At 41.8% G+C, this 17,500-nt stretch overlaps 1 protein-coding gene across 1 annotated transcript in view; it reads left to right on the top strand.

The window, feature by feature from the left end:
- LOC106882921 (uncharacterized) overlaps nucleotides 1–17,500 on the top strand; it is a 97,164-nt gene that overhangs the window by 79,261 nt on the left and 403 nt on the right. The window contains exons 10-16 of the mRNA XM_089344656.1: nucleotides 1,940–2,039; nucleotides 3,630–3,706; nucleotides 5,974–6,105; nucleotides 7,715–7,837; nucleotides 10,681–10,886; nucleotides 12,138–12,273; nucleotides 15,269–17,500. The exon at nucleotides 15,269–17,500 is cut by the window's right edge and continues 403 nt beyond it. Coding sequence (XP_089200782.1) covers nucleotides 1,940–2,039; nucleotides 3,630–3,706; nucleotides 5,974–6,105; nucleotides 7,715–7,837; nucleotides 10,681–10,886; nucleotides 12,138–12,273; nucleotides 15,269–17,500 — 3,006 coding nt within the window. The remainder of the gene's footprint in view (nucleotides 1–1,939; nucleotides 2,040–3,629; nucleotides 3,707–5,973; nucleotides 6,106–7,714; nucleotides 7,838–10,680; nucleotides 10,887–12,137; nucleotides 12,274–15,268) is intronic.

The raw sequence follows: 17,500 nt of genomic DNA, 5'->3' as shown, positions 1-17,500 counted from the left end.
AAAAAAGAAGAGTTCAATACAATATTTAGAGTGCAAATTTTGCTGTTTACTGCAAATCAAGTGTTGTCATGTTTTTCCTCTTTAATACACTTTCCATGTTATATATAATTCTGTTTTTTGAAGAATATTTATGATGGGCACTTAAATCCTGCATATCTACACACAGACACACACACACACACATGTTGTTTACATGTATCTTTTGAATGGGTTCCATAACTCTTCCATTTCACTTTTAAAAATTATGTGTGTGTGTGTTTATATATATATATATATATATATCTTACATATATATATAGAGAGAGAGATAAATAGATAGGTAGGTAGGTAGGTAGATAGATAGATAGATAGATATACATACAAGTTCTTGTATATACAGCATATATAAGTGTATATATATATATGTGAATATAAATGTATGTGTGTGTGTGTATATATATATATATATATATATATATATATATATATAGACGAAGACAGGTGGTGTAAACAACAAATGGATGTATTAATATAACGCTCGGGAATAGAGAAAGTCTTTATATATATATATATATATATATATATATATATGTAATATATAAATAAGTGTACACACATATATAGCATATAAATGTGCATATGTAAATTTGTATGTGTGTGTATATATATATATATATATCTATATATATATATATATATATATATATATGCTTACACATGCATATGCACCCAAGCACGCACATACATATACTGCATTAGGATAAATGAAATAGAAATGTCCATTAAGTTTTTTTAGCCTCTCCATGAAAAATAGCTCCTTTAGAAAATCCGTAGATTATTTTTCTGCTACGTCTCCAGAATTACAAAAAAAAAAAAAACAAAATGAGATCGACATGACAAACTTCATCCCTCTCATCATTTTCCTAACTCCAGAAAAAAAATATTACATTACATTACTCTACACGCAAACTTGGATAAGAACTAAATTGGTCTGGGTGAATTTGCATGTACCGTGGAAGCATATATTAACTGATAGGAATATCATCATCATCATTATCATCACTGAACATCCATTTTTTTATGTTTGCACAAGTTAGATGTAATTCCACTCCACATCTCTTCATTTTTCAGCGTTACCTTCATCACTTCCATATAAAATATGGATCTCTCCGTCTCTCTCTCTCTCTCTCTCTCTCTCTCTCTCTCTTTCTCTCTCTCTCTCATATGCCGTCTCTGGTCTACGATTGCTATTTTATCACATGAGTTTCCTTATAGAAAATCACTATCTTTCTTCCTTCCTTTCGCCTCTCTTCACTTACTCTTGCGATCTCTTCGTCACTCACTGCTTTCTTTTTTTCCATCCCTTCCACTATTTAACCGTTGCTGGTCTCACAAAAAAGACCAGGTATCACCATGACAGCTTTCTCTGGCCATGGTCAATGCGACGATCACACACTACACACCGGTGTAGTGTGGCAGCGAGCTGGCAGAAACGTTAGCACGGCGGGCGAAATGCTTAGCGGTATTTCGTCTGCCGCTACGTTCTGAGTTCAAATTCCGCCGAGGTCGACTTTGCCTTTCATCCTTTCGGGGTCGATTAAATAAGTACCAGTTACGCACTGGGGTCGATATAATCGACTTAATCCGTTTGTTTGTCCTTGTTTGTCCCCTCTGTGTGTAGCCCCTTGTGGGTAGTAAAGAAATAACACACTACACACCTTCCTTCCAAGTACTGCTGTAAACGGTGGAAGTGAACTAGAACGTTAAAACTTAGTGTTTATGCACAGCTGAGTTTAAGGTCAATCTTTGCCAAGCAGCTTCACTCTGCGTGCTTTAGCTTTGTTACTATGACAACAGTCCGGATACTTATTGATCAGACTTCGTATGTACTTTTATATGTGTGTCTGTGTGTCCTTGTTTGAATATTTCATTCATGTAATCCTTGTTCTTTTCTCTACAGGTTTTGAACCAAGTTGTGCCAAAATTGTCAATTGGGGACTGTGCTGGGGGCCATAGACAGGAAAACAGAAGCAAAAGCCGGGATATAATGTTGCAACCACGTGAGTAGAACACCACTCCACAATTTCGTCCCTGCACTTCTACGTCACCACTAGACCCCCAACCCCCCTGCACCTCGTAGCACTTCAGTATAACACTACACTCCCACTGCACTTCTACGTCACCACTAGACCCCCCCCATCCCCCCTGCAGCTCATAGCACTTCAGTATAACACTACACTCCCACTGCACTACAACTAACTACCCACCAAGAGGTCAAAAGAAGGAGTCTCTATGTGGATACTAGATTCTCTAGAAACAGCAGCCAAACCTCCCTCACATCACACCTTGCTCTCTTATCTAGTACATATGTATGTGTCAGCCAGTAATGGAGATCTCTAGACAGTGGCTAGAAATGATTGTAGCAACGGCAGCCTGCTCTCCGAGTGGCTGTGTGGTAAGTAGCTTGCTTACCAACCACACGGTTCCGGGTTCAGTCCCACTGCGTGGCACCTTGGGCAGGTGTCTTCTACTATAGCCTCGGGCTGACCAAAGTCTTGTGAGTGGATTTGGTTGACGGAAACTGAAAGAAGCTTGTTGTATATATGTATATATATATATATATATATATATATGTATGTGTGTGTATATGTTTGTGTGTTTGACCCCCAACATCGCTTGACTACCGATGGTGGTGTGTTTACGTCCATGTAACTTAGCGGTTTGGCAAAAAGAGACCGATAGCATAAGTACTAGGCTTACAAAGAATAAGTCCTGGCGTCGATTTGCTCGGCTAAAAGGCGGTGCCCCAGCATGGCCACAGTCAAATGGCTGAAACAAGTAAAAGAGTATTGTTTCATGTGTGTATGAATCAATGAAGGAGACCTCTAGAGTAGAAACAGCAGCCAAATCTCTCTCGAATCATAACTGTCCTGCCTTATGTATGAGCCAACAAGTGAAACCTCTACATATTGGTTAAACTTCAAAGACACAGCAGCCAAATTTTCCTCAAATTTCACCCTATTGCCTTATGTATGGATGAGCCAATGAGGGAGGCTTCTAGCTGTCAAATCTCCCTCAAATCACACTCTACTGCCCTTATATATGACTGTGAATGCATGTGTGCCTTTCTTTCTTCCTTCCTTCCTTCCTCCCTCCCTCCCCCCTTCCTTCCTTCCTTCCTTCCATTAATCAGACTGTGCCCCATGCTCAAGAATTTTAGTTGAAGAAATCAACCTCACTGCTTTCTTTTTTTTTCTTTTCTTACAGCCTTGTACTTATTCCATCTGCTTCTTTTGCCAAGCTACTAAATTATGGGGATGTAAACACACCAACACTGGTTGTCAGATGGTGGTGGTGGTGGTGGTGGTGGTGGTGGGGACAGACAAAGATGCCAAAACACATGCATGTTTATATATAAACAGACTGGAGTCTGAGGCAGCCTTGCAGCTGGCCAGCCCTGGTCAAACCGTCCAACCCATACCAGCGTGGACAACGGACGTTAAACGATGATGACCACACACACACACACACACACACACACACACACACTCACGCATGCACACATGCTCAGACACACATTCACATGCATATACACATACACATGATGCTGAAGGCTACCCTTCTAACTCTTCCTCTCTTTTATTCCACAGCCGAAAGAGCCCGTCCATATTTGCTGAGCAATGACAAAAGTGATGACAGCGACTTTATTAATGGTGTCTACGTAGATGTAAGTATTGAGAAAACCAAACATGCATGTACAAATATATATATATATATATATATATATATATATATATATGTAACCTCGTGGACATCGGTGGCGATTTTTTCTTCCTCCGTTTTACCCTTCCTTGGACTTTCCTTGTTTCCGACGAAGAGCTCCGCTCGAAACGTCATACACTCTCTCTCTTTCCTTTCCCGAGCGTCTAGTAACACAATCTGTATCACGTCCTCACGTTGTTGTTTTTTGTCTTTTTCCTTTTTTTGAACTTATATATATATATATATATATATATATATATATATATATATATATATATATATATATATATATATATATATATATATATGTGTGTGTGTGTATGTGTGTATATAATAATATAAATAATATGTATATGTATATATACATACATATATGTACATACCTACATATGTGTGTATATATACATGCATATATGGGTACAGGACGTCAAAAAAACGTGAACAAAAGGAAAAACAAAAACATGGAAAACGAACTTTTTTTTTTCGAACAACGAAAGAAACAAACAGAGAAACGAGACAGGCAACACAAAGAACAATCCCTGCATCAGTTGTCCCCTGTTCATCATCATCATCATCATCATCATCGTTTAACGTCCGCTTTCCATGGTAGCATGGGTTGGACGATTTGACTGAGGACTGGCGAACCAGATGGCTGCACCAGGCTCCGATCTGATTTGGCAGAGTTTCTACAGCTGGATGCCCTTCCTAATGCCAACCACTCCGAGAATGTAGTGGGTGCTTTTACGTACCACCGGCACGAGGGCCAGTCAGGCGGTACTGGCAACGGCCATGCTCGAAATGGTGTATTTCATGTGCCACCTGCACAGGAGCCAGTCCAGCGGCACTGGCAACAACCACGCTCAAATGTTTTGTTCACATGTCACTGGTACAAGTGCCAGTAAGGCGACGCTGGTAACAATCATGCTCAAATGTTGCTTTTTACGTGCCACCAGCACGGAAGCCAGACAGCTGCTCTTGCAGTGATCCCCTGTTATATATATATATATATATATATATATATATATATCCTCTGTATATATCTGTAAATATAATATGTGACAATTATTTACATAATATCGAGGTCGCTTTCATTCTTTTGTTGTCTTACCATTTCTATCAATATATATACATATATATATATATATATATATATGGATTGAATGGTACTATCCAGGTGTCGAAACCATAATGATATATGTGGGGCAGCTGATGATGGGGGTATGTTGGATTGTTGGTATGGCTGTGGAACAGTATTATGATAGTATTATAGGTGCAGGAGTGACTGTGTGGTAAGTAGCTTGCTTACCAACCACATGGTTCTGGGTTCAGTCCCACTGCGTGGCACCTTGGGCAAGTGTCTTCTACTAAAAATACTATTGTGGATCTCTAATTTTCTATTTTGTTTGTGTGTGTGTCCCCCCCCCCCCAAATCTTATATGGATCTCGGCTGAGAACCACTGGAGAAGAGGAATGAGAAGAAGAACTTGACCAACTATTTTATTATTTCCTCATCATTTTGTAATTCCATTCTGTTATTCTCTGCCATCAGGATTATTGGAATAGAAGAATAACTAGAAAAACATTGCCAGCTGTTTTGTTATTCTACATTGTTCTGTAATTACATTCTTTTATTCTCAGTAACCAAGATTATTTGAATAGAAGAATGACAAGAAGAATTTAGCCAGCTGTTTTACTATTCTTCCTCATTCTGGTATTTCATTGTTATTCTCTGCCACTAAGATTCTTGGAATGGAAGAATAACTAGAACTTAGCTGGTGGTTTTATTACACTCCTCATCATTTTGTAGTTCCATTCTGTTATTCTTGTAGTAACGCCTTGTCTCATGCGCATGCGTAGTCATCAATATCCAAGTTTGGCACCCTGATTCTTTCTCTTTTCCCGGCCGGGCGGCCATGAGCGTGGTCATGTCAAGCTGTCTCTCCAACATTCCAACTCTGGGGAATTTCTCACACCAACATTCCGGCGTCTCAGCAACCATGCCTATTTTCCTCCATAAATAAATATTGTTGTGTTGATAGTTCAGAGGTCTGCGTTACGTTTATTCCGAATTTAATGTACGGAAGTGGGTATACACCTAATGGTGTATAACCAATTTCCTACATTCTTAATAACCAGAGTTATCGGAACAGCCGAATGACCAGAGCCACTTGGCATGCTATTTCGTTAGTCTCTATTGTTTTGTAATTCCATTCTGTTGTTCTGTGTCCCCAGGGTTATTGGAACCGAAACAATTACATCGTAACACAGTGGCCAATGAGGAGCACCATACGTGACATTTGGCGTCTTGTTTACGACTACAAGGTGAACACCTTAGTTCTACTCAACGATGTGAAGTTTTCCAGAGTAAGTATCATTCTTATACACCTACACACACATTTGCACACTAACAGGCATACCATTAAACTAATACGCATATTGATACAGTGGCTATTAAACCAATGCACACACAAATCCACATGCCATTAAACTAACACATACACAGCTTTGGATACAGACGAGGCTGAGTCAAAAGGTAATGCCATTTTGTTTAGGACAGGTGTAATTACCAACACAGGAACATGTATCATACATCAAAATGAAGCTGGTCCTCTGTGGATCACATCCCTACTTCTCAACATAGTCACCGTTTCTCTCAATAGCAATGTTCCACCTTCGAATGAGAGCATGTATCCCTGCCCCCGCAAAATTCCCTTGACTTATTTGAGATAATTACCAACACAGGAACATGTATCATACATCAAAATGAAGCTGGTCCTCTGTGGATCACATCCCTACTTCTCAACATAGTCACCGTTTCTCTCAATAGCAATGTTCCACCTTAGAATGAGAGCATGTATCCCTGCCCCCGCAAAATTCCCTTGACTTATTTGAGATAATTACCAACATAGGAACATGTATCATACATCAAAATGAAGCTGGTCCTCTGTGGATCACATCCCTACTTCTCAACATAGTCACCGTTTCTCTCAATAGCAATGTTCCACCTTCGAATGAGAGCATGTATCCCTGCCCCCGCAAAATTCCCTTGACTTATTTGAGATAATTACCAACATAGGAACATGTATCATACATCAAAATGAAGCTGGTCCTCTGTGGATCACATCCCTACTTCTCAACATAGTCACCGTTTCTCTCAATAGCAATGTTCCACCTTAGAATGAGAGCATGTATCCCTGTCCCCGTAAAATTCTGTTGACTGTTCTTTGAGCCACTTCTTCACTACAGTTTTCACTGTCCAGTAATTTGCATAATTAAAGCAACAATTAACTAAATTTCTCTCAGCTCATTAACCCCATTCCTTGTCTCCACACATTGAGCAATGCACATGATACACAGCTATGTGCATACTTACAGCAACATGGACATGTATGCATACATACATGCACTGTTTTTACTCAAAGCTGTCCAGGCGTAGGAGTGGCTGTGTGGTAAGTAGCTTGCTTACGAACCACATGGTTCCGGGTTCAGTCCCACTGCGTGGCACCTTGGGTAAGGGTCTTCTACTATAGCTTCGGGCTGACCAAAGCCTTGTGAGTGGATTTGGTAGATGGAAACTGAAAGAAACACGTCGTATATATGTATATGTATATATATATATGTGTGTGTCTGTGTTTGTCTCCCCAACATCGCTTGACAACCGATGCTGGTGTGTTTACGTCCCCGTAACTTAGCGGTTCGGCAAAAAGAGACCGATAGATTAAGTACTAAGCTTACAAAGAATAAGTCCTGGGGTCGATTTGCTCGACTAAAGGCGGTGCTCCAGCATGGCCACAGTCAAAAGACTGAAACAAGTAAAAGAGTAAAGAGAGTAGTAATTTGCATAATTAAAGCGATAATTAACTAAATTTCTCTTATCTCGTTAGCTCTATTCCTTCTGTCCACACATTGAGTGAATGATGTCTGGATCATATCCCCTTCCATGACTGATTTTCCTATTCGTTTTCTTTTCCAGGGTTATCCTTGTTTTTGGCCAAAGGATGTTAATCAAGAGAAGAAATATGGCCCCATTGGAGTCAAATACTGCCGTACATTCAAATACCCTGATATGTCTGTTCGGTTGTTCAGGGTTAGAAAGGTAACTATATATATACGAATCTATATATATATATATTATATCTATATATATATATATACGAATCTATGTATGCGCATAAACAGAAATTCATTTACATATTCAAGTGTGCAGCATTCTTACATACATACATGCAGACAGGCATACATAAATAACTATGTATATGCATATATATATAATATATATATATATATATATATATATATATATACATATATATATATATACATATACATATATATATATATATATATATATATATATATATACATATAGATATCATCATCATCATCATCGTTTAACATCCGCTTTCCATGCTAGCATGGGTTGGACGATTTGACTGAGGACTGGTGAAACCGGATGGCAACACCAGGCTCCAATCTGATTTGGCAGAGTTTCTACAGCTGGATGCCCTTCCTAACGCCAACCACTCAGAGAGTGTAGTGGGTGCTTTTACGTGCCACCGGCACGAAGGCCAGTCAGGCGGTACTGGCAACGGCTATGCTCAAAATGTTGTATTTTACGTGCCACATGCACAGGAGCCAATCCAGCAGCACTGGCAATGATCTCGCTTGAATGTCTTTACATGTGCCACTGGCACAAGTGCCAGGAAGGCGACGCTGGGCACAGATGCCATTACGATTTCGACTTCACCTGCCTCAACAGGTCTTCGCAAGCCGAGTTTCGTGTCCAATGAAGAAGACGACATTGGCATGTGTGCCAGTTGTCGAATTAAGTTCGATTTCGATTTCCCTTGCCTCAACAGGTCTTCGCAAGTGAAGTTTAGTGTCTAATACGCATAAGTGGGCTGGCTACACCCCTGGCAAAGGCCTTGGATTTAGGTCTCACTTGGCTTGCCGGGTCTTCTCACACACAGCATATTTCCAAAGGTCTCAGTCAGAAGTCATCGCCTCGGTGAGGCCCAATGTTTGAAGGTCGTGCCTCACCACCTCTTCCCAGGTTTTCCTGGGCCTACTTCTTCCACAGGTTCCCTTAACTGCTAGAGTGTGGCAATTTTTCACACAGCTATCCTCATCCATTCTTGCCACAATATCATACCAGTGCAATCGTCTCTCTTATATATATATATATATTTATATTTATATATATATATATATATATATATATATATATATATATATATATATATATATTTATATACATATATATATATATATATTTATATACATATTTATATATATATTTATATATATATATATATATATATATATATATATATATATATATATATATATATATATATAAATATATATATTTATATGTATTTATATATATATATATTCCCTCAACTGCTCGGGTGTGGCACTTTTTCACGCAGCTATCCTCATCCATTCATGCATAAAATATATGTACACATATACATAGCTATGTATAAACACACACATACACATACTTACCAAGACAGACGTACAGATACATCACAGTCATTGCTTTTAAAATATGATTAACCTACTCTTTCTGTTGCTCCCCTTTACCAGCGCTGCGGTGTTAAAGTAAGTAATTTAGCGCTCTCTCTCTCTATCTCTCTCTATCTCTCTCTCTCTCTCTTTCTGTCTCTTTGTCACAGTGACGTTTGTGTCACTCTTATATCCACCTGTCACATCTGCATCATGCTGTCACAGTTGTGATACTAAACCTGTGTCACAGTGCCACAACAGTCGCAGCTGCATCGTAACTATATCTCATTGTCACTTCCATTATAGTTGTGATACAATAACTGTGTCACAGGCACACTATCACAGCCATGTGGCACAGTGTGTCACAGTGTTTCTGCTGCTATTATAGTTGCGACACAGAACTTGTGTCACAACTGTCATAGCAGTAGCAGCAGCAGCATGTCAAATGCATTTTGTTATCACTACTGTTACAGTTGTGACACAACATCTGTGTCTGTCACAGTTACATTGTCACAGCAGCAGCAGAACACAATAACTCTTTTGTCACTGCTGTTACAACTGTGATAGATCAACAGCATCTCGCTGTCACAGTAGCACATTTATTGCATCTTGTCACTGCTGTTACAGTTGTGACACAGCGCTTTTCTTACACTGTTGCAGCCACACAGTAACTTGTTATCAATGCTGTCACAGTTGCAACGAAACCCTTGTCACTCTGTCACAGCAGCACAGTAACTTGTTGTCATTTGTGTCACAGTTGTGACAAAGCCCTTCTGCCACACTGTCACAGCAGCACAGTAACTTGTCATTGCTGTCACAGTTGTGATACAGGGCTTCTGTCTCACTGACAAAGCTGCACAGTAACATGTTGTCACTGCTGTTACAGTTGTGACAAGACTTCTGTCACACTGTCATAGCAGCACAGTAACTTGTTGTCACTGCTGATACAGCTGTAACACTGCGTGTGTCATTGCAGCACTGAGACTGTATCTTGTGATTGCTACAGTCACAGCTGAATACACCATTTGTGTTACAGTGTCACAGCTGTGACACACTATACACATCACACCATACCATACGGTGTTGTAATTTCACACATACATGCATACTGACATACATACATAAGCACAAAAGACCTCATGCCCTTCTGGTGCTATGTCCCCAAATCCTGATCAAAAACTTCATTGAAACCCTCCTGTTGCCACCCAAACGTTCTCATGCCCACCCTTATTTCATTACCACCATTACTTCCTAACCCATCCTGCTCCCTCTGACCCCCCCCCCCATCTCGCAAGTCCTTCTGCTATCAAGCACAGTCCCCCTTTCCCTTAATCTCACAATCCCCTCTATTTAGTCTTTACATTGTCCGTTGTTGTGCACCTTCTTCATCCAGTTCTGTATGCAGACCCGAAAATAAAGCCGTTTCAGTGTTTCCATTACTTACAGAGCTGCGTCACTCTGCCCCCACGGGACATGAAGGACGAGAGCAGACCTGTGAGAATGTTCCAGCTTCTGAATTGGCCGAAATCCAACAAGGTCCCACCCAACACTATGTCATTTGCCTATCTCTTGGGCTTGGTCGAGGAATGGCAGGCACAGACTAACTCACACAGCCCTATCGTAGTTATATCAAAGTACGTATGATTGTTACGATTTAATTAACTCTGGTACATTCTTTTTTCTTTCTTTTATTCTTTTATTTGTTTCAGTCATTTGATTGTGGCCATGCTGGAGCACCGCCTTTTTTAGTCGAGCAAATCGACCCCAGGACTTATTCTTTGTAAGCCTAGCACTTATTCTACCGGTCCCTTTTGCTGAACCACTAAGTTACAGGGACTTGAACACACCAGCATCGGTTGTCAAGTGATGATGGTGGGGATAAACACAGACACACAAACATACATACACACACACACACACACACACACACACACACACACACACACACACACACACACACACACACACACGCACACATATGGTGGGCTTCTTTCAGTTTCCGTCTATCAAATCAACTCACAAGGCTTTGGTCGGCCCGAGGCTATAGTTGAAGACACTTCCCCAAGGTGCCATGCAGTGGGAATGAACCCGGAACCATGTGGCTGGTAAGCAAGCTACTTACCACACAGCAACTCCTGCTATGTTATGGGGACATGAATACACTAACATCAGTTGTCAAGCAGTGGTGGAGGTGAGATCTCTGATGCAGCATCAGGAAGTGGCTCTCATAGCTTCTGATCTTAATTGATTGGAAGTGTTATCATGTACATTGTTTTGTCTTTGTATAAAAAGATGGGCTACAGCAAATATTCTGCTTAATACCACAGATTTGCTTGTCAGTTGTTTGGCCTTAACCAGTTGAGCATGTCTCTTGGTGGATGACAATATGTGCATCTCTGATCATGAGCAGAAGTAGTGGCGGGGGAGCATCATAGCCATGTGTCGAGAGGAATTCTTTGGGGTTTGAATAATTCACCTTTGGAAACACGGGTGTTTTCTTCAACATCCTTAAACAAACCTTATTCAGGGACCCTTTGAGCGGGATGGACTACTCGACCCGAAGAAAATTCTAACTGGGCCCCACCTGCAAGTTCATGAGCAGTTTATCTTGATATGAGATCACCATGTTGTGCACATATGGTTGTGATGCATGTGCCTGGTGTACCCTTATCAGACGAGTATACTTGGCTTCGTATAATTTACTTCAGTGTCACTTTGATGGCGTGCACTACTCTCTCACTAAATAATAATAATAATAATAATAATAATAATAATAATAATAATAATAATAATTGGTTAGCATTTAATACTAGTAGTAGTAGCTCTGCTATTGAAGCTCTTCTAATTTTTCTTCTTTTGGTTTTGTTGTAATTCCTTTTTTCCAGAGATGGTTACAGTAGGTGTGGCATGTTCTCCGCTATCAGTATATGTTGTGACCGGCTGAAGGAAGATAGGGAGGTCGACATAATGAACGCCGTACGGATAGTCAAGAAAAACCGGCCACAGTTAGTTCCAACATTGGTGAGGCCCATATGCTTTTCTGTTCGTCCTTTGTTCACCTTCTGTTCATCCTTTGTTCACCTTCTGTTCACCTCCTGCTCACTCCCATTCACTATCTGTTTGCTCTCCATTCACTCCCCCCCTCCCCCAATTCATTTTCTCTTCACTCTGTTTGCTCTCTGTTCACTCTGGGTTCACTCTCATTCCTTTCTGTTCACCCTCTACTCACCCCCACTTCACTTTCTGTTCACCCTCTATCCACCCCCACTCACTCTCTTTACCCTCTGTTCACTTTTCCCCTGTTCACACTCTGCTCGCTCCATTCATACCGTTCACCCTCTGTTCACTTTCTGTTCACACTCTGCTCTCTCCATTCACACCGTTCACCCTCTGTTCACTTTCTGTATATCCCCATTCGCTTCCTGTTCGCCCTCTGCTCAACCCCATCCCCTATCTGTTCACCCTCTGTCCACTTTCTGTTCACCCTCTGCCCACTTTCTGTTCACCCTCTGTCTACTTTCTGTTCACCAACCTTCATACCTGTCTGGTCTTTGATGTGTTTAATCTTGTGTTCCTCCAACTCTCACAATGTTTACATGATTCTGACATTTGTCTGAACCGTTTATCTCTTGCTCCACTTCTACTCACCTTCTTTTGACCCCACTTTTCTGCCTCGTCTTTGATATGTTCATTCTTGTATTGTGCCATCTCTTGTTTGCTTTCTGTCCAACTTCCATTTATTTTGTGTTCACCCAACTGTTCACTCTGCTTTCCTTTCGTTAATTACCAGTTCACTGCATCCCCTGTATTTTGTCATATTTTGTTCACTATATGTTCACTGTCAACCTGTTCAATACACGTCTTTCTCCCTCAACTGTTCACTCTCTGTTCCCTATATGTTCATTTATGCATTCTCCCTTGTCCCTATCGATTGATTAACCACCTCTTTCCTATTTTTCACATTTTGTTCACTTCATGTTCATCCAAATGTTCACTGTCCTGTATTGATTAGTTTCTAGTTTACTGTGACTACCTCACCTTCACTGTTCATTTATTTTTCAACCTGTATTTACTCAGTGTTCATTCTCTGTTTACTGTTTCACCCACCCCCACCCACCCCTAACAAAGTAACTCCTATACTAAAGTAACCCCTAACAACCTGATATTTACTGTGCCCTTTTCAATCTGCTATAGTAAAGTGACCCCTAACAACCTGATATTTACTGTGCCCTTTTCAATCTGCTATAGTAAAGTGACCCCTAACAACGTGATATTTACTGTGCCCTTTTCAATCTGCTATAGTAAAGTGACCCCTAACAAGCTGACTTCTATTACTCAGTGTGCCCTTTCTACCCTACTACCAAAAATAAAACTAACCTTCATGATTCTATATTTAAGAGATGAGGAATTATGTACATTATTTACATTATTTACATTATTTACATTTGACGGATATTTGTCCTCATCTTGTTTGTTGTTAACACAACGTTTCGGCTGATATACCCTCCAGCCTTATGCCCACAGACATATGGCATAGTGGTTAAGAGCGCGGGCTACTAACCCCAAGATTCCGAATTCGATTCCAGGCAGTGACCTGAATAATAATAATAGTAATAGTAATAATAATAATATAGAAAGGATTGAGGTAACTCCTCCTGAAGATATAGAGTCAAAATTAAAAGAAGAGTGCCATTGTCATCTAGTGAACGATATTTCGACATCTTGTGTGTCCCAGGAGGAGTTACCTCAGTCCTTTCTATATTAACCAAAATGAAATAGATTGACAAAATTATTTTTTGAACCAGTTGAAGTCACACAAGATGTCGAAATATCGTTCACTAGATAACAATGGCACTCTTCTTTTAATTTTAATAATAATGATGATAATAATAATAATAATAATAATAATAATATCGAAAAATGCCTTAGGAATGAGAACCCAGGTTCGAAATTTCCCCAAGACACCTGATGAAGGCTGGAGAGTATATCAGCCGAAACGTTGTGTTAACAACAAACAAGATGAGGACAAATATCCGTCAAATGTAAATAATGTAGATAATGTAACCTTTACAACCCAACCATCCACATAATGATCTTACTGATCCCTAAATATTTGGTCCCTATTTTTTTTATATATATATATACATATGGTAAATCCTCGAGTATAATCCGCATTTTTTTCCCGAAATTTAAAGGTCAAAATTTCTAGTGCGTACTATATACGAGGTTAAAAATAAAAAATATTTTCTAAGCAAAATTTTCCAAGTGATAAATTTATAAAGGCAATTTACTTAATATTTATTTTTCACTGGCGTTATTACTGTTATTTCTTTATTTTCTGAAAACAAAGTGCACAAAACGGCTACACGTTTGCATTATGTTACATATACCATAATAAGAAAGGATGTTACCGTATATATGTTTACAAACCAAGGATGTTATATAGACCTCCTTGACTCAAGTTAGAGAAGGGGTGCGTATTATGCACAAGGTTTAGGTTTTTCAGAGGTGCAACCCCCTAAAAATCCCCTGCGTATTATACTCAAGAGCAGACTATACTCAAGGATTTACGGTATACTCTTGTACTCTTTTACTTGTTTCAGTCATTTGACTGTGGCCATGCTGGAGCACCGCCTTTTAGTCGAATCAAATCGACCCCAGGACTTATTCTTTGTAAGCCTAGTACTTATTATATCGGTCTCTTTTTGCCGAACCGCTAAGTTACGGGTACGCAAACACACCAGCATCGGTTGTCAAGCGATGGTGGGGGGACAAACACAGACACACAAACACACATATATATATACATATATACGACAGGCTTCTTTCAGTTTCCATCTACCAAATCCACTCACAAGGCTCCGGTCGGCCCAAGGCTATAGTAGAAGACACTTGCCCAAGGTGCCACGCAGTGGGACTGAACCCGGAACCATGTGGTTGGTAAGCAAGCTACTTACCACACAGCCACTCCTGCGCCTTATATATATATATATCTTTTTTTCTTTTTTTTTTGCAGGCTGAATACAACTACTGCTATACCTTCATTGGATCGCTATTAGAACACCTGCAAGAGATTGGTCCCACAATCGTTGTCACCAACCCGGAAGGAGGCAAGGAAAGTGACCATGAGCGCAAAGACCCGGAAGACGGCACTCCAGGTGAGGAGCGACAGTCGTCGCGCCGCACCAGCGAGTCGTCATCGTTCTTCACAGCTCTGGAGACAGACACACCGCTCAATCTCGGCCAGCTGACGCAGTTCCACTCGTCGTCAGCTTGGTCCCCCTTACACCTGGCCCCGTGTGACGACTCGCCGATGAACCGGCATCTGGTCATAGCCCCCACGACCGCAACTGCCAGCGTGACCGCAACAGCCACAGCTGCAGTTGCTACTGCATCTACTACTACTATTATATCTACTACTACTGCTACTACTACTACTACATCAACGGCAAAGAACAATGACACCATAATGATGACGGGTAATAACATGGCAGCGGTGACAGTTGAGGGTTCGCAACAGACTTACATGAAAGTTCCCTGGTACCCTGATGAGCATTACCAGAACCATCGGGTTGTTGCCGCAGTGATGGGCAACTGCGGGGTCGGTGTTGGTGTTGTTGGCGGTGGCGGTGATGATGGTGGTGGGGCCGACACTGGAGTCGGCAGTGGTGTGGTCGGTGGCAGAAATAGTGGTGGTGCTGTTGTTGTTGTTGATGATTATGACGACGACGCCGACGACGCTGATGTTGACGATGGCGGCGGCGGTGACGACGACGACGACGACGACGACGACGACGATGTCGACGTTGGAGGAGAGAAGGAAGGAGGAAGGGGCAGAGGTGGTGAGATAATCGTCGGTGGAGGGGAAATGGGGGGAGGAGGAGGAGGGAGAAGAAGAGGAAGGACGTCAGGGCTGGAGGTGTTTGAAAGATTGCAAAGCGACCGCCGCATAAAACAAGGCTCGGCGACGCTCCCGCTCCGGGGCAGGGCGACGGCGATGGCGACGATGATGAGGTCGTCATCGTCGTCGACGTCGACGCTGTCATACTCGCCGCCGCTCCCTCCTCCTCCGCCGCCGCCGCCGCCCCCTCGGCCCCCGCCATCGCTACCGCGGCCTCCACCGCCGCCGCCTGTGCCCGCACCGCCTCCGACGTACTCTTCGTTGTGTGGCAGAGGTTACCATTATTGTAACAGCAACGGCAACGGCAAGCCTAACGGCCACACCACCACCGCCACCACCACCACCACCACCAACAATAATGCTGATAGCATTCCCCACCGTCACCACTATATGCCCCACCGTCACCACTACCACCACGACGAACCTAACCCACCGCCGCCGCCTCCGCCGCCGCCACCGCCTCCACCACTGCCACAGCAGAACAAGAAGAGCAGCAACAGCAACAACAACAACAGCAGCAGCAGCAGCAACAACAACAACAACCACCCCCACTATCACTGCTACCAGCAGCATCACAACCATCACTACCATCACAACAGCAGCAGCAACGACGACGACGACCACAACAACTACCACCTGCACCACCCCTGCTCCCACCATCACTACAATCACAACAGCAGTGGTAGTGACCACCACCACAACCAAAACGACAATAACAACAACAATCGCAGCAACAGCAGCAGCAGCAGCAGCAGCGGCGGCAACAATCACAACAACAGTAATCCCAATGATAGCAACCGCAACGGCGGCAACAACACCAACAAAAACAACAGCCAGAAGAATAAAAATAATAACCATGGCAACTATAATAGTGTACGGAAGTTTTTCCCCAAAATCACTCGCGCCTCTTTACGCAATTTGCGGCACCGAACACAACAGGCATCAGCCACATCAGTATTAACGATGACGACGACAACCACAGAATCGTCGACAACAACATCAACAACTACCATGACGACGCTCACGCAGCCATCGTCACAACTACAACAGCAGCAGCATCATTACTTTCACCATCCTCACCACCAACACCAGTACCACCCAAAACAACGACAACAATATCACAAAATGCAGCAGCTACAACACTACCCACAACAACAACTACCGCAACACTATCAGCACTACACGCAACATCAACCAAATTACCCACCGCATACGCAGTCGCTGGCCAAAACGCAAACGCAGAGCCAAACTCAGTCTCAACGGCAACGCCGAATGCACACGCAACTGCGTTGTTTGCAGGCGCAAAAGCAGACACAGGCAACTACGACGCAATCGTCTCCGTCGACA

The sequence above is a fragment of the Octopus bimaculoides genome, chromosome 28, assembly GCF_046866305.1.
Source record: "Octopus bimaculoides isolate indiv1 chromosome 28, ASM4686630v1, whole genome shotgun sequence".
Taxonomy (NCBI): domain Eukaryota; kingdom Metazoa; phylum Mollusca; class Cephalopoda; order Octopoda; family Octopodidae; genus Octopus; species Octopus bimaculoides.
The sequence above is the reverse complement of the archived record's forward strand: the minus strand, read 5'-3'. Positions and strand labels throughout refer to the sequence as shown.